The 25,185-nt window shown below is 38.3% G+C and overlaps 2 protein-coding genes across 2 annotated transcripts; both read left to right on the top strand.

The window, feature by feature from the left end:
- The first annotated feature begins 11,342 nt into the window (after nt 1–11,342).
- tmem115 (transmembrane protein 115) lies at nt 11,343–18,268 on the top strand. Its single transcript, XM_084138682.1, has 3 exons — nt 11,343–11,788; nt 12,242–13,146; nt 16,858–18,268. The coding sequence occupies exons 2-3, from the start codon at nt 12,290–12,292 to the stop codon at nt 17,084–17,086; spliced, it is 1,086 nt and encodes a 361-aa protein (XP_083994808.1). The 5' UTR covers nt 11,343–11,788; nt 12,242–12,289; the 3' UTR covers nt 17,087–18,268.
- A 1,883-nt stretch (nt 18,269–20,151) lies between these two features.
- On the top strand, nt 20,152–24,589 carry rhoab (ras homolog gene family, member Ab). The gene is made up of 5 exons (XM_084138681.1): nt 20,152–20,281; nt 22,426–22,583; nt 22,985–23,105; nt 23,245–23,375; nt 23,509–24,589. Exons 2-5 carry the CDS (start codon nt 22,428–22,430, stop codon nt 23,680–23,682), a joined length of 582 nt encoding a protein of 193 aa, XP_083994807.1. The 5' UTR covers nt 20,152–20,281; nt 22,426–22,427; the 3' UTR covers nt 23,683–24,589.
- The last annotated feature ends 596 nt before the right edge of the window (nt 24,590–25,185 follow it).

The following is a 25,185-nucleotide window of genomic DNA, read 5'->3' as shown; positions in this document are numbered from 1 at the left end:
GCTTAATTGAATTGGCCTAGAGATAAAAAATTAGGAAATTTTTTGTCTAAAGACTACATATAAATAGCTACCAAAATTAATGTTGGTAACTGCAGTTTGACTAAAAGTTGACAAAAAACGCAATGACTTTTCGTCAACTAAAACTAGACTAAAACTATGAAAGACAAAATGACTAAAATGTGACTAAGACCAATACGTATTTTCGTCTCAAGATGAAAACTAAGACTAAATCAAAAATGGCTGCCAAAATTAACACTGTTTTGGAGGTGGTCACATCAGAAATTAATAAGTTAAAAATATGGTTTGACTTAAATAAATTATCATTAAATCTAGATAAAACCAAATTTATGCTGTTTGGTAATCGTAAAACTGACACACAAGTAAAAGTTATGATTAATAATGTTGAAATAGAAAGAGTGTATGAAAATAAATTTTTGGGTGTGATTCTTTATTTTGTATTGTTCACTTGTTGCCTTATTTAAATTATTGTGTTGAAGTATGGGGCAACACCTACAAAACCACCTTACAAACATTAAGCACAATACAAAAAAGAGCAATTAGGATAGTAAATAAGGTACTGTAGGATATCATGAGCATACTAATTTACTATATTTAAAATTGCACACTCTAAAGTTTAATGATCTCGTTAAATTTAAGACCGCTCAATTAATTTATAAAGCAATAAATTAACAGTTGCCTGGAAACATACAACAGTTATTTACAGATAGGGTTGGGGGTTATAACTTGAGAGGGGATTTAAATTTGAGTCAACATAGGACTCGGACAAAACTCAAAAGTATGTGTATTTCGATTTGTGGGGTGATTTTGTGGAATGGTCTGAGCAGTTCGATCAAACAAAGTGTTAATATGTTGCAATTTAAAAAAAGGTACAAAAGTTTTATTTTTGATAAGTACAGAAGTGGAGAGGGTGAATGATAATTCATTATGGTTGTAAATGCTGTGTCAGGATTCCATCACCATCTCCTTCCACTCATTCCCTCACTCCGCCCACTCAGTCATTCACACGCTCATTGTCACCTGATTACTAATCACCGTCACCTGGACCTCATCATCAGTTCACCCATATAATACCTGCTACAAACATTCAGTCATTGTCTGATCTCATCTACACATGACTCTCTGCCATACTTACCTGTATACCTACCTTCGACCCCGATCTTCTCAGCCAGTCACCATTCTGTCTTCTAAGGAACTCCTTCATCATCATCTGCAAGAGAAAGAGAGAGAGAGACTTGGTTACACTTCAGTTAAGCTATCATCTGACATTCAACTTACTGTTTACTCACCTGTTTCGCTGTACCGATCCATTCTGCAAATTAAAGCATTTAACTTACCATTCTGTCTGCTTCGTCTATGCCAAACCTTACAGAAGATCAGACCACCATGCAGAATCCTTCGGCAATCCACAGCGAATTCACCTGTCAATCCGATCGCCATTCATCAACACACCTCTTCAGCTTCACTTCCTCAAGCGCCCGTTGCTTCGTTCACTACCTCAGCGTGTCCCATGGCCCGACCAGCGACATTCTCCGGTGAGGCGGAGGACTGCAGTGGGTTTCTACTTCAGGTATCTTTGTATTTCTCCATGCAAGAACATCAATTCATCAAATAATTCAAATTTACACAATTCAAATTCAAATCATTTTGTCATATTATAAGCTCCATATTATGCCAGGTTAAAAGTTGAATTCTGGAAAAAGAACTGTATTAGCAGTTTGGAATGAGAATTAGCCTCAAGTGTTGTTCTGGAATTGCATCCTAAAATGAACCACGGAGAGCCAGGAGATGGATCTTGCTCACGGCTAGAGCTGAATGTTAGGCGATGTTTTCCCTGTTTATCAGCACTAACCGTATTACATCTGATGCAAAATTTATATAATATTATAACATGTACATTCTGCTATGTTCCTGTTTGCCAGAGGGTTGTTCCATAAAAGACGCTTAGAAAAGCGGGGATTAAACTCCAAAACCGGACTTGAATGAGCCTAACAAATAAGTTGGGGCTAAAGTGGTTCCATAAAAGGTAATTGAAGTTCACGCAATCTCACTAATTTGATCCAGGTTTATCAAGTCTAGATAATTGCGTGTGCACGCGTTTCTGAAGCAGCCCTAGAGGTCGATCGTGGATTAAATCGATCCACCATCAAACAGCGTATATTTGTGCTGTTTTATGCGTTTGTGACATGTCCACCCCCCCCTATATAAATATAGTTTTGGGTACAGGACCTATGCTACTTAATAAAGATGATGTAAACTTATTTAGAATGCTGAGAATTACAGCTTTTAATGCAATAATTTTTTGCAGAAAGCAAGAATCCCCAGTTTTAAATGAGTAGATTTAGTTTCTAAAGTACATTATAGAGAGGATAACATGAAATTAAGAGCAAATGTATACATTTTGAAAAGATATGTGCAACTCTAAAATCAAAGAATATTCCATAAAATAAAGGAAGGAATATATATATATATATATATATTAGCCTACATTAACTACATTTTTATATAACCCTCCCTCCCTTTTATTTCTAGTTATTTGTTATTTTATTTATTTACTTATTTAATATTGAATATTTGATATTCAAATAATATTACTTGAATAACTATTAGGAATTATGTGTCATGAGTTTGAGTTTGATATAAATATGTGAATGTTAAATTTTTATTAATATTTATTTATTGTTTTTTGTCTTTTCCCCCTTAAATCATATGTAAAATTGTCTAACTATGTACTTTTTGGTTATTGTTCTAATCATGTGTTTTTTAGGCTATGTGTTGGTGGGTATTATCACAAAAGAAAAAAAGTAGAAGGAAAAATAAGGAATATTTATTGGGGGAAAATATGATGTCTTTAAAGGAACTGTCAATTTGTATAATTGTGTTAAATGTGTTTGAATTGATAGACATAATAAAGTACATAATAAATAAATATATATATATATATATATGCATGCATGCTAAAATATTTGTTATTTGGACATTAGATGTGCCTTATTTAGAATTTTAAACCTACAAGTGTATTTTTATGATAGCAATAACTGTAAAGGGACTATTGTAATGGGGTAAATCAAATGTAGGCTAATATACTGTCAATTACTAAGCTCAGATTCATCTTACCAGTTAAAATTTATACTGTGCTTTTGTAATTATATATTTTTAATTTTGTGATTTTTAACTTCTGCTTTACAAAGCTTTTTTTTTAGATTGTGTTCTAATGTTCTTCTAATCATAAACATGTACTACAGCTGCCAAACAAACCAGAGAGAAATGTATTCATAAATCTTTAAAACAATCTAATTAAATCTTGGGCACAAAACATTCAGCCAGTAAAAAAAAGAAAACCTGTAGTATATATATATATTGTATATCTATCTATCTATCTATCTATCTATCTATCTATCTATCTATCTATCTATCTATCTATCTATCTATCTATCTATCTATCTATCTATCTATCTATCTATCTATCTATCTATCTATCTATCTATCTATCTATCTATCTATCTATCTATCTATCTATCTATCTATCTATCTATCTATCTATCTATCTATCTATCTATCTATCTATCTATCTATCTATCTATCTATCTATCTATCTATCTATCTATCTATCTATCTATCTATCTATCTATCTATCTATCTATCTATCTATCTATCTATCTATCTATCTATCTATCTATCTATCTATCTATCTATCTATCTATCTATCTATCTATCTATCTATCTATCTATCTATCTATCTATCTATCTATCTATCTATCTATCTATCTATCTATCTATCTATCTATCTATCTATCTATCTATCTATCTATCTATCTATCTATCTATCTATCTATCTATCTATCTATCTATCTATCTATCTATCTATCTATCTATCTATCTATCTATCTATCTATCTATCTATCTATCTATCTATCTATCTATCTATCTATCTATCTATCTATCTATCTATCTATCTATCTATCTATCTATCTATCTATCTATCTATCTATCTATCTATCTATCTATCTATCTATCTATCTATCTATCTATCTATCTATCTATCTATCTATCTATCTATCTATCTATCTATCTATCTATCTATCTATCTATCTATCTATCTATCTATCTATCTATCTATCTATCTATCTATCTATCTATCTATCTATCTATCTATCTATCTATCTATCTATATATTGTCTAATTTATCATTGTAGCCTTATTTAAGTTGATTTTCTGTATACTGTATTTATTTTTGGACTAATAGTGGTTAATAAAGTCCAATAATGGTATGAGAGAGTGTCAGTGGTAATATCATTGTGTTCTTGTCGGTCAGTGTTAGAGGATCTGTGTAACAGCTGAGGCTTAGCCTGACAGTTAGCCTGCCCTGGACCAGGCTAGTTTCCCAGCATAAGTTGCCAGGGTAACTGAGTTTGAACTATTTTAAGTTTGCTCTATGAAACAGAATCCACCGACAATAAGTCTGACTAACCAAAATAAGCCTGGCTTGTATTCTAATCTTGTTTTATGGAACAACCCTCTGTTCAGTTTGACCTAGTTTCCTATGTCCCCGCTTCTTATTGGTTGTCATAGGTACTGATTTGATTTCCTTGTTATTGATTCCCTTCACCTTTGTGCCATCTAGTTCCCTTTGTTTGCTCTGTATATTGAAGCCCTCAGTTTGAGGTAGTTCCCTGTATTGTTTGGTGAAAGTGTTTTTTTTTTTTCTTCTCGTTCTTCATCTTTAGACGTGGTCAGAATTAATGGCACCCTTGGTAAATATGATCAAAGAAGGCTGTGAAAATAAATCTGCATTGTTTATCCTTTTGATTTTTCATAAACTAATCTTTCACTAAAGTAAAACTAATGAATGTGTGTGTAGGCAATAATTAAGAATAATCTGCATGGAAGAGGATAAGTGTCTGTTGTCTTAATTTGCCCCATTAAGCTTTTTCAGATATTTCCTGTTGTGTGCAATATAGATGTTTGTGAAAGTAAAATAAAGTTATTGTCTCCCAAAAGAAAGAATTGATTCTTATCTGCTGAAACGAGTCATCGGTAACGATGTACGTAAGTAACAATGTAACACATTTGCATAATGCCCGCCTATGGTCTTCATTGGTTGCCGGCAAACAACGTCTACTCAAACACTGTAGTTGGTTTGTGTTATGTACATGTGGAGACACTGACACTGTTTTCTGCTCTGCAAAAGTTCCAAAGATAGAGGATGTAAAGAGTCACTGGTTAAAATGACCACAGCGATACCAAAGCAGTATTCCCATAATTTTACTGATGATTTCTTCTCAAATCTCTGCGACGTCTACGCGGAATTTGCAAAACATTTATCCATTAAAGACGGGACCGTACCCAGTTTATTTGGACCAGCTTGCTCCTCTGAATCACAGATTAATTATTGATGTATATATTTTCTACCGAGTGTTTTAATGTTTAAAATATAAAATCTTTGTGAAATAAATGTAGGCTATGGCACTGTTCTGACCTTGAGAAATATCATGACATTTTTCTTAAAATGTGTCTGTTATAAGTGAAACCTATCTGAATTATTACTTTAGTTACTTAAACAGAGTTAAATAGCATCTCTTCTAGTCTTTATGATGGAACTTTCCAAAAGAGATTTTTTATCTTGTCATCTTGGTACAGAACAAAGCAGAAAATAACAATGTGAGTGTGTGGCAGAATGTCTGTGTGGATGTGACTATAGAGAGGCTATCCAGCTGCAAACCCTCACAGTATTCATGTTTTCTTTTTGTGTTAAATTACTATTGCATACATTTAATTGTTTGCCATAATTCATATATAGCAAAAGCTACACTTCATGAAAGCATTTTTCCAAGAACACTTTTTTTTTTTTCAATAATCCTTTGACCAAACTCTGAACTTTAGTTGCATTCTGTGTCTTGAAATGTTATTCTTTGTGTAGAGTAATATGTTCTCTAAAGTGTCAAGATGACTTTTATTGACAAGAGTTTCTCTGTTGAATGGAAGTTGCTGTCTGATATAGTTTTTACAAGCTGGTCTTGATACCGTGCTGTTATCACCACAACTGTCTCAAAAGAACAAACACAGAATGTTGGAAGTGCTTTTGATTGCTGGATTTTTCCGATGACGTGGTTTTGTTGAGTGAAGCTTTGAAGGAAATCAGTCAATTATAAAATTGTCTCTCAGTCTCTCAGTCTCTCAGTCCTGCTTACACATCCATAAAATTATTTGGCCTATTATTATTGAAAATACTATTATATGTGAATCACAAGATCCCAGTCAGGTAAAATATATCATCCACACAGAGGACAGAGGAGTCATCTGCATCATCTATAAAAGATGACGTTCAAAAGACCCGCTAATGAACTTGAGATCAGAAAGATGTTGTGTTTTTTAGGTTCAAAGACTCGTTGATGTGATAAACAGACAGTGAATTAAATGAAAAAAAGTTAACCATGAAAACACAATAACAAGATGTGCATGTTAGCGCTTCATTAAAGCTCACTCTCATCTCTGAATGTTTTGTTTGAATTGTAATGGAAATATACGCTATTATAAATATACAGATGAAATGTAAAAAAATAAGTGCAAATACACAATATTAACAAATCAAATGCAATATTAGAGCAAAATAAGTAAAAATGAATTAAAATAAAATAACAGTGCAGAATAACCTAGAAAGTGCCAATTAATAAAAAGAAGAAAAAAGTAGGCTTATATTAAATGAATCAATTAACAATAGACTAAATGTCACATTTAAAGTCCAAAGATGATGAAGATGAAGGCAGGTTAAGAATTTCAATATAGCAATGTTTATTAACAAAAGCGGACAACGCCGGTGTTTGCAATGGTGTATGGTATGGTCACAAGACAAAGTCATACTCAATGATAACAAACTCAATAATGATCAGCTGCGATAATTAAATTAATATCCATGGTAACAGATGACTGATGGGAAAACTAGAACAAAGGAAAACGATGATAATCAAACTAAAAGTCCATGAAAGAAAACTAACTGAACATAGTCCTTACAGAACACCCCCCTCCGGGAAGGTGCATGAGGTGAAAGAGGGAAGCTGGGCAGGATCAGCGACAATAACTCCATCTCAAAACAAGATGATGAAACAGGCATTATGCTGGGCAGGATGATGAGGATTCAGAAGGTACAGGGCAGGGTGAGAAGCATTACCTCCATTTCCCTGTCTATCAAGCACTCGTCAGTGTCCAGCTCCACCAATGTCCCTCTGTCACGGATGTTGCCGGCTCACACACCTGGTCAGACTTGCTTTGCAAAGCAAACAATACCGGCACAAGACAGAAAGGAAATGAGGAACTTAAATACTCAATAATAATGAACTCAGTAATGATCAGCTGTGATAATAAAATGAAAATCCATAGTAACAGATGGCTGGCAGGAAAACTAGAACAAAGGAAACAGGAAAAAGGCAATAAACAAACTAAGACCATGAAAGTGAAACTAACTGAAAATAATCGTGACACTAAAGATGAAGAATAAGAAAATATAGTAGTAAATGTATAGTATAGTATGGTACAGTAGTGAAAATAGTAATATGGTGCACAACAAAGAGTTCAGACCATGCGTATGCTGAATGTGCGGATCAAATTTGAACTTTGGATGCGTTGAGACAGACACCGGCATGGACACACCGGAACCAGCACGGACACGGACACACCGGCACCAGTGCAGACACCGGCACGGACACACCGGAACCAGCACGGACACGGACACACTGGCACCAGTGCAGACACCGGCACGGACACGGACACACTGGCACCAGTGCAGACACACCAACACACCAGCACGGACACCGACACACCGGCACGGACAGCGGCACCAGCACGGACACACCGGCACGGACACCGGCACAGGCACACCGGCATCGGACACACCAGCACGGTCACACCGGCATGGACACACCGACATGGACACCGGTACGGACAGTCGGACACTGGTATGGACACCGGCACGGACACTGGTACGGACACACCGACACAGGCACACCGGCACGGACACCGACACACCGGCATGGACACACGGTCACTGGCACGGATACGGACATCGGTACGGACAGTTGGACACTGGCACGGACACCGGCACGGACACCGACACACCGGCACGGTAACTGACACACTGGCACAGACACCGACACAGACACACCGGCACGGACACAGACACCGGCACAGGCACCGACACGGGCACACCGACACGGACACCGACACACCGGCATGGACATACCGTCACTGGCACCGGACACCAGCACTGGACACACCGGGATGGATACATGGTCACTAGCACCAGACACACCAGTACCGGCACACTGGCACTGGACACACGGTCACTGGCACCGGACACAGCGGCACCGGCACACTGGCACTGGACACACCAGCATGGACACACCGGCACTGGACACACCAGCAAGGACACACGGTCACTGGCACCAGACACACCGGCATGTCATTTTGGGGAGTCATAAACAGAATAGCGTACTGCGCATGCTTCCTATTTTACAGGCAACAGTTAATCTGTCAGCCGGGTCTCCTGAGCTGGGGCCTGCAACAGTAACATAATTACTAACAATTAATAGCCCTAGAAATGTGTAGATATGTGTAGAAATGTAAAACCCTACTATGTATTTATTTCAGACATAATGGAGGTCATTTGTTTTGTGTATATTTAAACATTATTTCATTTTATTTTATTTCATTTTATCATGGTTAATAAGGGGACGTATGACTGCTTCATGACCGATTTAAAAGTTCTGTGTGACTGCATCTCTAGGCGACAATCATACATGAATGTCGGAGACAGTGGGAACTAAAATTGTGTGATGGAAACACAAACCCAAATCGGACACATACTGTGTTGCTATCAAACAGCATTCCTTGTAATCATTATTTGTTAATTTATCAAACATGTTGTGTATAATTTTTATTTAGTTATAAAACCTTTCCCAGGTATCTGCAGATCATGGATTTGCTTTGATCACACTGTCTGACCGTTTAAATAGTGAGGTTGTGTCTGCTCTCTCTTTCTCGCAGTCTCAGTAATTGACGATCACATTCCATGAGCTGTGATTGTGAATAAGAATGGCAGCAGACCAGAGGCTTTAATTGGGAATGCCTGGTCTTGTCTGGTCTAGTGCCATCAAAAAGCCTGAAAAAGAAAAAACCCGCTTATGACACAAGCCCACATTAATGTTCATATCTACTGCACATCACATGATATCAGTGATGCAGATTCAATTTCACACTGGAGATAAGAAGACATAAAAGGGATAGTTCACTCAAAAAAAATAACATTATATCATCATTTATATTTAAATGTCATATGACTTTCATTTTTTTGTGGAGCACAAGATGATTTTTGAAAAACATTTCTACTGTTGTTGACAGAAATGGTTAAAAAATTATGGCGCAAATAACAGCAGACTGACAGCAGCTAACAAGAGTGATAATAAGAGGACAACAGATGGGTAGTGTGATGAATGCTGAATGAAAGATGAAAAGATGCCATGTGATCTGGAACGCAGGATGACAAACTGACAGTATTGGAGAGTACAGATAGTGTGAGTGTGTTTCCGTGTGTTTTGTATGATGTGAGTGTATATTCAAAGCCTGGATAGGCAGCAATTTTCAGTGACATTGATCTTATTGCCCTCCCCCATTATCTTTTTCTTTTCTCCTTGCTTCTTTCTCTCACATTGAAATGCACCACACGCATTTGTGTCTCCTAACCAAATGTTTTCATCAGGTGTTGATTCGTCACACTTAGGTGTATTAGATACATGTGTCACTGGAGGCTAACGAGACAGGAGACAGAGCTCCTTAAATTAAAGCTCCTAAAAATTAAAGAGCGCTGTCATTGGTTCATGACCTTCCTTTTCCTAGAAATGTGGCACATTGAATTTGTGGAAAGGTCCTGTTTAGTATTCGGTGTGCGTGGGTTTAACAGGGATGGGCAGAAGCCAGTGGTCTCCATAGGAAAATATATAAATAATGGCGTAATGAAAATCTAAATAAAGGTTTCTGTTAGGGTTAGTTTTGAAAATAGAAAATATCACTTAGCCTATAGTGTGCGTTCAGGTTTTACATACATTGTGAGTGAGGTCCAAATGATCCTAGGACAGTAAAATATTTGGGGTACTAGATGTTCCCCACAAACCCAGTAAATTGTCTTAATGAAAATGGAAAAATGCTGAATGATTTAGGGTTGGGGGATAAAAGAAAACTTTAGCTCAGTATGGAACTCAATAAAAAGTCTTTGCCATGATAAATAAATGTGCGTGTGTACTGCCAGGATAGACAAGTGGACATAAACCATTGAAATTAAAACCATATTGAATTTGTGGAGGAGCTAAGTCTTTGTAGAAGTCAGGAATTGTTTTGTGTGCGAGAGGGTGAGAACATTTTATTCTTTCTGGCTTAAGTATCACTGTCTGCTCTACAAGGCAAAATATGTGCAATAACACCTGTCAGAATCTCAGCGGGACACAAGACCCCAGATGTACAGGTGAGAACAGGTGAATGAACAGCCGAGGCCGGTTTTGTACATGATGTTCTACACACATGAAGTCGCGTCCTCTGTATAACTGCATAACCTTTTCAGACTCTGATGGAATACAATATATTTGTCCACTTAATTATATCACAACTAGAATAGGCTTAAAGAAGCTTCATGCAAATCATTGTGAAATTAATTTTGTCTGCCATCTAGTGGACTAGATAGGACAATACATTAATGCATTAAATGTCATCATTTAACAGGTATTTGCCCTTTAATCCTTAAAACAAACTATGTATTTTTAGTTTTAGTTAATAGTACGTAATCTCATACTTATTAGGCTAGCAGACAATATATTTTTATTTCAGTAGTAAATATTCATTAGGGACTAATACTTACTCCAATAATGGCTGTATTGCATGTAGTTACTGACCGATGTTAATATTTCTTTACAACTATTCCTTTGTTAAAACAATTTAATCGCTATTTTAATTGCTGCTCACATCTTACATGAGTCACTCTTTAAAAGCAAACAGCTTTCTGTTGGTCAACGAATCCGCGTGACCAACTTGAGGGGGTGCTACTTCCAGCACTGTTACTAGCAAAGCAATATTTTGTAGCCTATCTATCTACTAGTCACTGTTGAATTTCTTATTAGTAATTAAAAATACTAGTAACATAAAATAACTACTAGTTGGTTTGAAGGAATAGATGAAAACAGCTGTTAAAAAGGAAAAAAACGACTTGTCTAGCGTTCATGGGGATGGGGAATGACTACATTTCCCAGAAGTCTTAGCTAAGCAGCACTGTAAACGACACGCCCAGTCGCAACGCTGGACGGTGACGTTTGCAAATCTGATGTTTGCGCTTTGTGGCTGTTAGCTGGAAACGCCACACTCTCAAACAACAAAACAAGCTTAATTCAAGGAAAATGACGATGTTAGGATATTAAAAACATCAGCCTGGATATTTGTTTCGGAATCACAGTTTCTGGCTTCAAACCTGTTACCTGAAGGCCTGTTGTGAGAGGAAATCCCCGGACTGAACTGCGACTCCAGGCCGGTCTGGGAGGACATGCCACCGGAGAAAAAGCTGCTCAAAACTCGCCTATCTTCGCGTGTTTTTACCGTAAAACATACGTCAAGTGCCTGAACTAAAGCCAAAAGACTTTTGTAAGACATGAGACTGTCAAACTGACCTACAAAATGTGTTAAAACAGACCGAGGAGGTGAGGTTTATGGAGTGTTAGCAGACGGTGCTGATAAGCAGGTAGAGTACCGACTCTCATAGAAACAAATAAGTGATGAATTACTGCTATATGTTAACAACTCAGAAACAGGAAACCCTGAGCTGGTAGATAGTCATAATAATGTTTTGTCAGTAAGGTCAACTACTTATACAGCAACAGTTACCTTGAATAAAGCTTTAGTATTTTAAAGTCTTTTTTGTATGCGTAACTTACATGACAGATCAGACTGTGTGTTTTATTTGCTAAGAAACAATATTATTTAAAGCAACAGTTCTTTGCTTTTTGAGGGAGGCTAGGGTCAACTTATCTCACCACAAGTGTTGCAATCACTTGTAAGATCAGTGTGAGGTAATCGTCATTTACTCCCCCATCCCAAAGTTTGATGAGGTCACAGGAGGTGCATGCATGTTGAGTTTTGGGTTTCACCTCCTGCTTGTGTTCCTCATGTTTGACACAAACTGCTGATTTCTTAGGGTCGCCGTTTCTGGAGTGTTTGCAACTGAGGACTCGAATCTGCCAGGATGAACCGTTACCTGCCAGTGGCACGGCAGCACTTTCTGAGTGCTCTCGCAAGCACGAGCGTGGTGGTCAAATCCATATGTGCCACAGTAATCCTGCTGTACCTGCTCTCCTGGGCTGCTAACACCACTTACCTGCTTGCTGTCACACCTGGCTTCCTTTTTCCTCCCAACTTCTGGATTTGGACACTTCTGACCCATGCAGTGGTGGAGCAGCACATTTTTGGTGTGGCAGCAAACATTGCTACCGTGATGGTTGCCGGGCGGCTTTTGGAGCCATTGTGGGGAGCGCTGGAGCTGCTGATTTTCTACGCTGTGGTAAATGTAGCAGCCGGTCTCCTATCTGGACTCTCCTACCTTCTCACCTACGCTGCGACCTTTGACCTGGACTACCTGTTTGCCGTGCGGGTGTACGGCGCACCCGCTTTTCTTGGGGGCATTCTTGTAGCACTGAAGCAGACTGCGGGAGACACCACAGTGCTTCGAGTTCCTCAAATACGCTTGAAAGCTGCCCCGGCGCTAGCCCTGCTTGCAATAGCTGTGCTGCGGCTAGCGGGGCTGCTGGACACTTCAGCTCCACTAGCAGCGTGTGGGTACGGCGCACTGTCTGGGTGGGTTTACCTGCGCTTTTACCAGAGGCACTCTAGGGGGCGTGGAGACATGTCGGACCACTTTGCCTTCGCCTCTTTCTTCCCAGAGGCTCTCCAGCCGGCTGTTGGGTTTGCAGCCGGGCTTGTGCACTCCGTCCTTGTGAAGATGAAAGTTTGTCGTAAAATGGTGAAGCGCTATGATGTTGGGGCTCCATCCTCCATCACCATCAGCCTGCCAGGCACAGACCCTCAAGATGCAGAAAGGCGGAGGTACGTTTACCTTATTTTAGTATTATGTACTATTATCGTATTTATTAATATTTTGAGTTGGCTTTTATCATACATTTTCTGAGTTAGGTTTTCTTTCTATATTTTTATTTTATTTTGAGCAATTTTTTTACATTATTTCTTTTTGTGTTTTAGGCTAATATTTTTGTTTTGCTTTATTTTTATTTTTTGTCATTTTTGTACTTTAGTTGTCAAAGCAACATTTCTAATGTTTGTTTACATTTTACACAAATTAACTCCACGAACTTGGAAAACAGCGATAGATGGACTGACACCAAAGTCAAGGCACTTTAATCTCAACATTTACGCCAAGGAGGAATCCAACTCTACTTTGAAGGGACCAAGCGAAACATGGTTATTGATTTCTGCTCAGCTAGCGACATTGGGCGTCGTTTGGGTTTTTTACGTTACCGTTGCCAAATCGATACTTAAAAAAAGAGCCACAAAACGACTATGGATTTATTAAAAAAAATCTTTTTAAATTGAACAATATATTAAAAGTTTAAAGTATACTTGCATAAATATAAGTAAATACAAAACACAACAAATTTACATTACAAATTCACAATAAAACCTAAGCCACGTACCCAACTACAATAAATTAACACTAAATAAGTTACAGTACTAACAGACATTAGTAGAGGAATGCAAGCAAACGTGATATTCATGTTTTTTTTATTGTTTCCATAAGGAAATTGTTTCCCTTCTTGTTTCGCACTTTGTGCATGTGTACTGAATGCTAAATAAGTTAATAATGGTAAGACTGTGTTTATTATGGTTATTTATACTGAGGCTCCATGGATTTGCACTAAACAGACTTCGGTACCAATTTAAAAAATATGACGATACCAGAATTTCCCTCTAGCATTTTGAGCGCTGTTGAATGGATTCTTAAACGCCTCTGATTGGCCATTGTGTTCACCCGCTCAACATATGTCTGTGATTGGCTACAATGATCAACTCATCAAACATGTTGTAAATGGACATATTTGACGCTCTTCACCGAGCACTTACACAGATACACATGGGAGGCGTCTATCAACGGATCCATTTATCAGCAGATCCCTAATATTACCACTGATAGACGGATCCGCTGATAGATGCTTGCGTTCAAACGTTCCCGTGTGTATTTGTGTAAGTGCTCGGTAAAGAGCGTCAAAGATGTACGGTACGGTACTTTTGACAACACTAACAGACAGTGAACGAGAGAGAGATCGACTTGGCGCGTGCGATTACACACCTCTGTCCTTCAGGTCAAGTCATATATTCATAAAAAAAGATAAGTTTGACATGTCCAAGAAAATCTTTGTTATATCATCGTTTTAACGTTTAAAGGGCACCTATTATGCCCCTTTTCACAAGATGTAAAACAAGTCTCTGATGTCCCTAGAGATCATTTTTTACAGCATGTTTAAATTGTCACTTTTTTAAATTGTCATTCAGAAAAACACACCGTTTTAGTGTGTATCCCTTTAAATGCAAATGAGCAGCTGACGCTCTGTCAGGACAATCTCATCTCACGGAATGATAATATCAGAACAGAAACTCTGTGGCGGTGTTCATTTTAACCCGGAGTCGGACAATAATGCCCACAGAGCCAGAGAATATATGCTGTGTGAAGATATAACAGGTATAGTTTAGTTTAATTACGGTTATAATGTATTTGTCATCTGCTTTTATCCACTACTAATACAAGCCTGCTGTAGCGGACCCCGTCGGAATGATGGCCAGAAATATACTGATGAGTTCAATGAAGTTTATTGTACATCACACAAAAGATGAAGCGTTAGTTTAACTTCAGAAAATCACTGTAAGAGCTGAATAAACACAGTATAAGAAGCGGGCATTAAAATCTTATCCATAAACTCTCTCTCTATCCCTTTCATTATCATCAACATACACAGCGAAGTGCACAAAACAACTAACAGTAAACAAATATATACACACCTTTTCAGTGGGTAGTTAATTAACTGGTAAACTTTATATTTGTAAAACGACTTGATGAGCTGTCATAAAGTCCGCGCTCTCACTTTCATTACTGCAGTGATCAGTAATGTCAGGCCTATCGCCCTGGAGACTGTAAGCTGGAACAGTACAGATCCATCCTCGAGTAGAATGAGAGTAAATTACGACTGCTATGTTCATTCTTACATCAAACAACAAAACACCTCAATCGCTTAGGAGACATTCTTGTCTACAGTTGCTCCGGCATCGAAACACTGGCGGACTGTTTATCTCATTCAGGGCGGGTCTATGCTAATACTGCAGTGTCAGTCAACAGTTGTGGGAGGGGCTTGTGCAAAAGTTCGTCACATTGCCCCGAATCTGAGAACGGCTTATTCTGAGACACTGCTTATGATTTATGGAGAATTTAAAAAGTTTGTGTACACACACTACCAACACACATTTATGTTCAAACGCCATGTAAAAGTGAATTTTGCATAATAGGTGCCCTTTAAGGGTATTCCCCATGAATGGCTGGTCAGTGCATTAAATCAATGCCATTGATCTATAAAAGTGAAGCACCAGTTGCAGTGTTGCCCATGCAGCGCATTGCTGCTCAGTTGAGCCTTGTAAAGTGGCGCTCAGTTAAAATAATTTCAACACCTTGTTTCATTACATCTGTCTTTGAATGAATCTGCGCTTTTGATCGTGTTAGTTGAATGAACGGTTTAATAACTTAAAGACAGTCTCTTGCCGCCACCTCGTCAGCTCAGGCATTTAAGTGGCACCCGAAATCTGTGTCTGATTCGCATATTGGCACCAGGTTTCGGTACCCAACCCTAGGCATCACCCACACGGCAACCGCTATAATACTTTTTTGTGTACCATTTACTTTCTTTGTTTAACACTTCTATCTAATAATTCTAAGACTGGGACAGCACATCTCTGCCTCCTTCCACTGTAGAAAAATTAAGACAAAAAATATCCCAGTAACGGTCATTGCCTATTATGTCGTTCGGAGCCTGAGTCTGTCAATCATGACACTAAACATTTTTAAAGCATCAAAAAGCCCAAGAATGTCCATTTACATGAAAAAAATTATTTTGCAGCTTGTTACAAAAATTGGTTTTGGTCTATTTAACTAATTTTGCCCTTCATAACAATTGTGAGGGGGGTGAATTTTTTAACTCATCCATTTAAATTATATTAAGCCTTAAAGTTCTTCATAATTAAGGGCGTGGCCACTTGAGTGACAGGTGGATTGCCGCTGCTGTTACTACTAGCCGTTTGCTTGCTGGCAACCAGGCACCTCAGCACCGCCTCTTTGACCATTTTCGGTTATCTGGGAGTGATGCGCGGTGACGTGCTGCCAAGATGGCGATGGCCGGCTCCGCCCACTTTTAGACTTAAGTGCCTACCGGAACCTACGGGTGACGACACTACATCCATATTTTTTTTACAGTCTATGGTTTAAGACCTATGCTGCATTTAGGTATTTAGGTACAAATTGTTTAGGTAATATGTAATGTAATCTTGTTCAAATGGTTTTCATAAAATTGGTATAGAAAAAAGTATCGTTCAGGAACCGGTATCGAAGTCAAGGTATCAAAAAATTCTGAACGATACCTAGCCCTACTTCAGAGATCCCTACTGGTGGTGCGAATACAACCAGAAAAAAATGCCCTATGGGCAACTGCAACTTCATTGTCTGATAGCAGCATCAATTTATTTTCTTATATTTTCCCATAGGCAATTGGCATTGAAAGCTCTGAACGAGCGCCTGAAGCATGCTGAAGACCAGTCGGCTTGGCCCAGCATGGAAGATGAGGAGGATGACGAAGATGAGGAGGTGCGGACAGACACTCCTCTCCTTTCCAGCCGAGAGACTTTGCCACCAGCACCCAGCACCACACAAAATCCTACAGGACAACAGGAGTCCAGCATCATAAGTTTCGAAGATGCTCCAACCCATTCCTAACACACAGACACACACAATCCTTCTTTTTGTCCTGCAGAGTTCAGTTTAAACTTACACAAATGCTACTGGAGACATGACACACACACTATCTTGGTAAAGTTTTACATAGACAAAGAAGGAGTTGCCACTAAATGAACACATCACCCAAATAAGTAAACTGAATGACAAAGACATCCACACTCAGTTTTTCAGATGTACAAAAAACCCTGGACTAGCCTGAATCATAGCATCTGCAGTGCTCCAGTACTTCTGCTTTGTAAAAAGAATATCTTCTCTCCCTCTGGCCTCTTGTGTAAGGTTTCTGGGATGAATCGTTTCTGAATAAATGCTCTAATGGTTGATGGGATTAAAACTCAGTTTTTAAATCTATGGCAGACTCTAAAAAATGTTTATGGGTTGCCTTTTTTTGTTTGGTATTTTTTGGCCTTGTATCAGGAAAAGACAATATTCCTGATATTTATTGAGCAGACCATGGGACTTATTGCTGCTTACTGATGTAACAGCATCATAAGAATGTCTGGAACATCAAGGGCTGGATTGCTAAAGATGAAGATTGTTTGCAAATTTTGGGACTTTTCAAAGAACGTGATCTCTAATTTAAGGCTCTGCTCTCATTGGTCAGGATGTGGCCCTTTGATTTCCTGTTTTCAGTCACGGTGATTTAATAGGTGGAGGCATAGAGAGGAGAGAGTTGGATACAGTAATTTCAAAGATATTTTTGTTCAGAACAGTTTGAAATGATAATAGCAATATAGAATCTGAATCTGTCCCCTGTTGTACCCTTTTCCTCCTCTGTACTTTAATGATCTGTCTATATGTGTTGGCTTTGATAAGAGTGTTGCACTCTAAATTATGAGCTTACATAATGGACCTGTTTTTATAAAACACAGATTGTCTACACAATGTGGCTTGAGTTTCATTTAATACAGATTCTGACAAATAGCTCAGCTATTTCTTTGGAGAAATGTGGTTATGTATGATATTTGGGTAGGGTTCCTAAATTTTTTCATTAATATTTTTAACCCTTTTTTTCTTTGTGTTTTTTACTAGTAATTGTTTATCTGTTTTCTCATGGTTCCAAGGCGTCAATCTTGATGCTTCTCTGGCAGTCTCCTTCTCTGATTCAGGTTTCAGCCTAATTTTCTGACCTCTCCATCTCTAATAAAGACTAAATGAAGAACACACCTGTACCAGAGGACCTTATTGATTCAAAACAAATGATCAGTTCTTTATTTACATTATCTGTTAGTGTTTATTTTGTAGTGCATATATATATATATATATATATATACATGCATACATACATACATACATAAACGTATACATATATGTACATACATTAACATTCATTTGAGTCCGATTTTTTAAATGTTTTTGAAAGAAGTCTCATGCTCAACAGTGCTGCATTTATTTGATCAAAAATAGTACAAAACAGTAATATGAAATGTTATTTTTATATATTTTTTATTTTAATAGAAAACATTCTTTTAATTTTGATATCGGCTATTTGATATCAGCTCATATAACCCTGGAGCCCAAGACTGGTTGCCCACTGAAGCCAAGCAGGGTTGAACCTGGACGGGAGACCTTGGGAAAACCAGGTTGCTGCTGTTAGGGAGGCCAGCAGGGGGTGCTCACCCTGTGGTCTGTGTGGGTCCTAATGCCCCACTGTAGTGATGGGAACACTACTGTAACAAGCACCGTCCTTCAGATGAGACGTTAAACCGAGGTCCTGACTCTGGTCATTAAAAATGCCATGGCACTTCTCATAAAAGAGTAGGGGTGTAACCCCGGTGTCCTGGCCACTTTCCATCCATTGGCCCTTATCAATCATGGCCTCCTAATAATCCCCATCCACTGAATTAGCTCTATCACTCTCTCTCCTCTCCACCTATAGCAGGTGTGCGGTGAGCGCACTGGTGCTGTTGCACTGTGGCTGCCATCGCTGCTGCACACTCATTTTTGTCACTTTTGATCAATTTAATGTATCTTTGCTGAATAAAAGTTCATTAAGAAATCTTACTGACCCCAAACATTCAAATGGTAGTGTATATGTTACCGGCAAAGTGTGAAATCCCAGAATTGTATAGAATGCCTAGGCAATGTATAGAATTCCTGATGTTTTTGCAAAAAATACATGACCTAATTCTATACATTACCTAGGCATTCTATAGAATGCCGGATTACACACTTTGCCGGTAACATATATACACCTTAAAAATGTCAGAATACTATTAAAATAATGAAAAATCTCATGATTGCAACACATTTAGGCCTTAATCAGAGATCATTTCTTTGCATGTCCAACAAGACCTAAAATAATTGCAGTTAACAAAGGCTCTGCATGAGGCTTACTGTGTTTTACAACAATTGAAGCTGGGCCACAGTATAGCACCCCCACTCAACCATTCACTTTACCCTATATGGAACAAAGATGCAATAAAAAGTATATGGTGACTAAAGCGTTCATTCAGCTTATGTCTCTTTTTGTGTTCAACAGAAGAATATAATCTTGGAACAACGTGATATTAAGTAAATAATTATAGAATTTTCTTTGTGGCATAAATACTAAAACATGGGTTTGTTTGTGGACTAAAGGCAGTGTAATGTGGTACAGTCGCCAATAGATGGCGCAACAAATACGCACCTCCAAATACGCATTTCCTAATCCACTCAAAACAACAAACTCATTCAGCCTGGGGGATGTCCTGTTAGTGTTAAATGCGATTGCCTCCAATAAAAAAAACAAGACTGTAAAACATAATATTTGGTGCTGATTATTACCTTTCACGCCGCGATACATTTCTTCTTCCAAAAAAACTTTATTCAAAGGTATGCTTATGTAGTAGAGGTTGTTTTAGGCTGGAATAAAAGTTGTACGTTGGTTAGATTATAGTCATTTTTGTTCCATGAACGGCACACATTTTTTAGTTTTTAAATTCATATAAAACACAAAACTGCCTTGTTATAGTGGTTAGGGAGGTCCGTTTCTCATAATGACTCATTCATCCACCGCCAAATAAACTCTTCAACGTGCTCGCGCAGGCGTGGCTCGAGCTCGTGCACGCCATCCCTTCCCCCTTCTGAATGCCCGCGCTCTGCGCGTGCTCGTCAACGGTTTATTGTATCGGACAGAAGAGGCGACGGAGCTCCACCGTTGGAATAAAACAAAACGGCTAGCCATCTAAACTGCAGGTAAGATTACTTTATCTTCTCGTCTCCGTGTTTATAGACCTGTTTTAAACTTTATAAGCCCAATTCGACGCTGAAGGGTTGTTTTAAAACTACTTTTTGATATCATGGAAAGGTAAGAGCACAGCGACTGACCATTCGCCGCTTCCGCAAGCAACCGCCGGCCGGGAGTAACGTTAGCAGCTCACCCTCAGCGTCCAGATTTTTAAAACCGTTTCAAGCTTTATCCATGTATCTAGACATGGAAATGAGATTTAAAATGTTAGGGGAAGCTAGTGAAGTTTACACAGAAGTGTTTGGTCGTAAATTTCATCTGTATTACCGGTAACAGTTATATATGTGGTAGAAGCTGTTTGTTTTTTTAAAGCAGAGAGCTAACGTTAACGTAAAGCTCGACATAGACATGCGCATAATCTCAGATTTAGACGTAACTGGAGGATTAATGATTTTATGTATCTTTAACCGTCCATTGAACCATTGTTCTTCAGTGGTTTTTCTTCGGTGGTATATATAAAAATATAGATATCTAAAATAAGCATTTTTCATAAACCATGATTTAGGCAAATCTTTGAAATTATAATCTGATTGATATGTTTGTTTTATTAACCTGTGAGTTATACTTATCTGGTTATTGATAATTTGAAATGTATGAGTTTCTCTGGGATAATCTTTGGTATTGTTTTATTTGGTAGGACAAAGAACTTCATCTCTACCTATGATCTGCTTAATGTAGTGTAGCATTAAACAGTATTTAGGTGTGTTCAAGTGAGATATGTTTATCTAAAATATGTCATACAAACAGATTTTTTAAAAGTTGGAAACAAAAGCCTAGGCAGTCAGATGCATTGACCCAAGCTTCACTTTTTTCCAGTTAACTATGATACAGTAATGCAATCCTTTATTTTAATGCATGAAATTTCCCAGTGACCATTAGAAATCATTGCGAGTAATATTCCTATTAATGTGTGTCATTAATCCTAAACAGTGGTTTGAAACTCCCATTGGGCCTTATTTACACTGTCCATTGTAAATATTTCATTAATCTATGCATTGTTGATTGATATCACAGCCTTTTTACACAGAAGATGTTCTCCAACCTTTCATGAATGAAGGTTTATTGAGCCAACAGGTGCCATCCAGACTAATCTGTATCACTTTAAATAATTTACTAACCTTAGTGTTGCCATGCAGTTACCAGGAGGTCCCAGAAGCCATGTGGCCACATGCAACCCAATGAAGTTTGATTTCCATGAGGATATACGAGTATAAGTTTAAGGAGGTGTTGATAAACGTCATGTTCATCTTCAGGTCTTGAGCTTCCTTGCCTTATCCAGGCCCTCGGTGTGCACAGCATCTCATATTAATATATCATTAGTATCTTGTCTCCATTTAAGTAGACATGTTGAAGTTAAGAGTGAGAATCTCCCACATCATTATACATTTATGATTTTAATATAGTGGGCCTTATGGAAGATAGAACCAAGAGTTGATATTTAGTGCACAAGGCTTTGTCTCTTCTGCTGTTTTTCAGACTTTGATCTTCAGATTTGCTGCACTGTGTGTGTGTGTCAGTGTTTAATCTACTGTCCATCTGAGCTGCTCTCATCGCCACGGGCCTGTTCATCAATAATGTGGGCTCTGTTCTGTTGATGCTAGCTTTATCTTGGCCACTGGGGTGCAGCTTGCACTTCAAAGACATCTGGCCCAGTTAACAGACACTTCCAGATCTGCTTCTATTTAAACGGCTGTTCTGGATCAGAAAATGAAGTGACGCATCACGTTGATGCGATCGGATGGGTTGGTTCTGCTGTGGTCATGTTGAAATGACACTGATGAAGGCTTGTCGGATGTCACCGTTGGCTGTGATGAGTCAACTGAAGACTCTGGATTCTCTGAAAGCTGTGTGGCTTTGATAACTGGGCCTAAGGGATGGGTTGGGGTGTATTTACAGGCCTTTATAATAGCGGAGGACTGCCATGAAGGGTACTGTTCATATTAGAGATTGAATTTTGCAGGACGTGACATGGTATACTTCAAAAATGAAGTATACCAACATTATAACCATGGCGATTATCCCGGCTGCTGCGGAAAAGATGACGGCGTGTAATGCAGCAGTGTATAACTGTGTACGTGTGTGTCTTTTGTAGGAATGGCAGCTATTCGCAAGAAGCTGGTGATTGTAGGAGATGGAGCGTGCGGTAAAACCTGTTTGCTTATCGTGTTCAGTAAAGACCAGTTTCCTGAAGTCTACGTACCCACGGTGTTTGAGAACTATGTTGCCGACATCGAGGTTGACAGCAAACAGGTGAGCAAAACACACACGAGAAATACAATGTGCATAAACATCCTTGTTTTTCTGCTGCTTTATGTAGTTATGTATCAAATAACATCACTTACTGAGGTTAATTTATGCTGGTTAATGAAACGATGGATTGTTAAATGAAGATGGAATTAAAGTTTGGCTCATTTATGTGTTCACACGTAAACCCCAAAACCCAGTTTAATAAGTTAATTAAGTCTTTGCCTGTCAGTTGGAGGTCTTAGATGTGGCTTTAATGTGAAAATATTGACCTGATTCACTTTCCTTATTTAGCTTAACATGCTTATGGCCCCTCCATCTGTCCTTTTTTGCAGTGCAAGTCCATTTTAATGGTTTGGGGTTTTCAGAATGTGCATTCAAGCTCAGTGTGTCTCTTTACCCAATAGGTAGAACTTGCTCTGTGGGATACCGCAGGACAGGAGGACTATGATAGGCTCCGCCCTCTTTCATACCCAGACACAGATGTCATTTTAATGTGCTTCTCTATTGACAGTCCTGACAGTTTAGGTAAGGATACACTTTTTGGTATATCTTTCTGTGTTCCTTTCCCATATGTGATTGCTTAATTTACACTTACTTTCTCATTTTCTAATAAAACTGACCATTTTCTAATAAAACTGACCTTTGTTCTCTGACCTATGTATAGAGAATATTCCAGAGAAGTGGACACCTGAGGTGAAACACTTTTGTCCAAACGTTCCCATCATCCTTGTAGGCAACAAAAAAGACCTACGGAATGATGAACACACACGCAGGGAGCTGACCAAGATGAAGCAGGTAAACAAATACAGTGTTTGCCTGTTCGAAAATAGAAACACATACAGTATTTGGTAATTTTTACTATTGGCATAGACAAAATCAATGTACAGATATTTTGTACTGACAGCGTATTGTGTTGACTGTCCAATAGGAGCCTGTTAAGGCAGAGGAAGGGAGAGACATGGCCAATCGGATTGGAGCATTTGGTTACATGGAGTGCTCAGCCAAAACAAAAGATGGAGTTCGGGAGGTGTTTGAAATGGCCACTAGAGCAGCGCTGCAGGCACGCAGAGGAAAGAAGAACAACAAATGCAGTCTGCTCTGAATACTCGCCATCGGACTTTATGCCTCTACTGGGGCTCAAAAAGAGTGTGTGTGAGGGGCACACTCCTATTTACACAATCATACATCCCCCTCACATTCGCCAAATGCTTTTGGGAAAGATCCCAGAAAAAAGCTTTTTGTCTGTTTTTTCCTCCCTTTTGGTCTTATATTTTTAGTCATGGAGATGTTTATCAGTATTTAAGAGAACTTTGAGAAATGGGACTTTTTGTTGATGCTTTACCTGGATTTGTGGTATCATTTAAGCTTGCCCATCTGCCAAATGCTGTCATGTGACCCTATGGGCTGATTGGAAAGGAGTGATCCTGTGACCTGCCAATCAATACTTCAGCCCATCCCTCATATGCTGGGCTTTTTTCTGCAACATGAAACAGGGCTGAACTTAATTGTTTCTGTATGTATGAATCATTTTAAGGGGTTCTTTTAGATCAGGGCAAGATTTGGATTTTAGAACAATAGCTGTTTTAAAGCAAAAAAGGGCATGGGGCCGGGTGGGTGGGTGGGGGGTGATATGTATACATACCTGTACATATGAGCATGTGTGTATTTATATGTACACACATTCAGGACTGGAAACCGTATTTGTAAACTAGACTTGGTAATCTTGTGTAATAAAAGATGTTCTATAAGGAGCAACCCTGTTTTTGTGTGCATGTAGAAAAATTATTTACAGTTCATGTCTAAACCTTCAGAGACTAGCAGAATGTAAATGATACTAACAGAAAAAAAACCATTTTGTCTGTCCTTCCTTTTTTTTTTAAGGAGTAGTTTACTGCGAAAAATAAGGTTCTGTTATTTACTCATTCCAAACCTGCCGTTTGAGAAGTGTAGACATTTTGAAGAATGTTCACACTATTTTTTCCATTCAATAAAAGCATATATTCACCACAGTCATGAATGGACTTTATGCACACCTACTGCATACGCATTTCTGCTTAAATGTGCCATGTGCGCTTATCCCATAGCAAACTGATAACAGCAATTTGTTTTCAGATTTCCATTAGCTGTTAATCACAAATATATATATTTAAATTGTAAGTCCCTTTGGACAAAAGCGTCTGATATTATATATATATATAATTGTAAATGTAACATTTTAGTATATTATATTGAAGCAACATTTTAGTAATGAGTTCCAGAAGTTTTAAAGGGGACATATGAAAATCTGACTTTTTCCATGTTTAAGTGCTATAATCGGGTCCCCGGTGCATCTACCAACCCAGAAAACGTGAAAAGCGACAACCCAGTAACTTTGATTTGGTAAGCCTTTCTCTGCAAGCATGTCAAAAAATAAGCCGATCAGATTTCGCTCCCATTCTGACATAGGAAGGGGATCTTATTATAATATTACCGCCCCTTAATTGGCACGTTTTCACCCACGGCGCCGCCATTTGGTTGACACCAATGTAACCAGTTGCAATAGCAAAAGTTCGAGCAAAGCATGCAAACTGTTCTGGCTCCACAGACAAGCAAAGAACACTTTAAC

The sequence above is a fragment of the Abramis brama genome (genome assembly GCF_963993115.1).
Source record: "Abramis brama genome assembly, chromosome: 16".
Classification (NCBI taxonomy): domain Eukaryota; kingdom Metazoa; phylum Chordata; class Actinopteri; order Cypriniformes; family Leuciscidae; genus Abramis; species Abramis brama.
The sequence above is the reverse complement of the archived record's forward strand: the minus strand, read 5'-3'. Positions and strand labels throughout refer to the sequence as shown.

What these genes read in the sequence shown, in the direction of transcription:
- tmem115 (XM_084138682.1), top strand. Translation starts at nt 12,290, where the DNA reads ATGAACCGTTACCTGCCAGTGGCACGGCAGCACTTTCTGAGTGCTCTC. An exon ending in CAAGATGCAGAAAGGCGGAG is followed by an intron (nt 13,147 to 16,857) that starts GTACGTTTACCT and finishes ATTTTCCCATAG; the next exon opens with GCAATTGGCATTGAAAGCTC.
- rhoab (XM_084138681.1), top strand. Translation starts at nt 22,428, where the DNA reads ATGGCAGCTATTCGCAAGAAGCTGGTGATTGTAGGAGATGGAGCGTGC. An exon ending in TCGAGGTTGACAGCAAACAG is followed by an intron (nt 22,584 to 22,984) that starts GTGAGCAAAACA and finishes TTTACCCAATAG; the next exon opens with GTAGAACTTGCTCTGTGGGA. An exon ending in TGACAGTCCTGACAGTTTAG is followed by an intron (nt 23,106 to 23,244) that starts GTAAGGATACAC and finishes ACCTATGTATAG; the next exon opens with AGAATATTCCAGAGAAGTGG.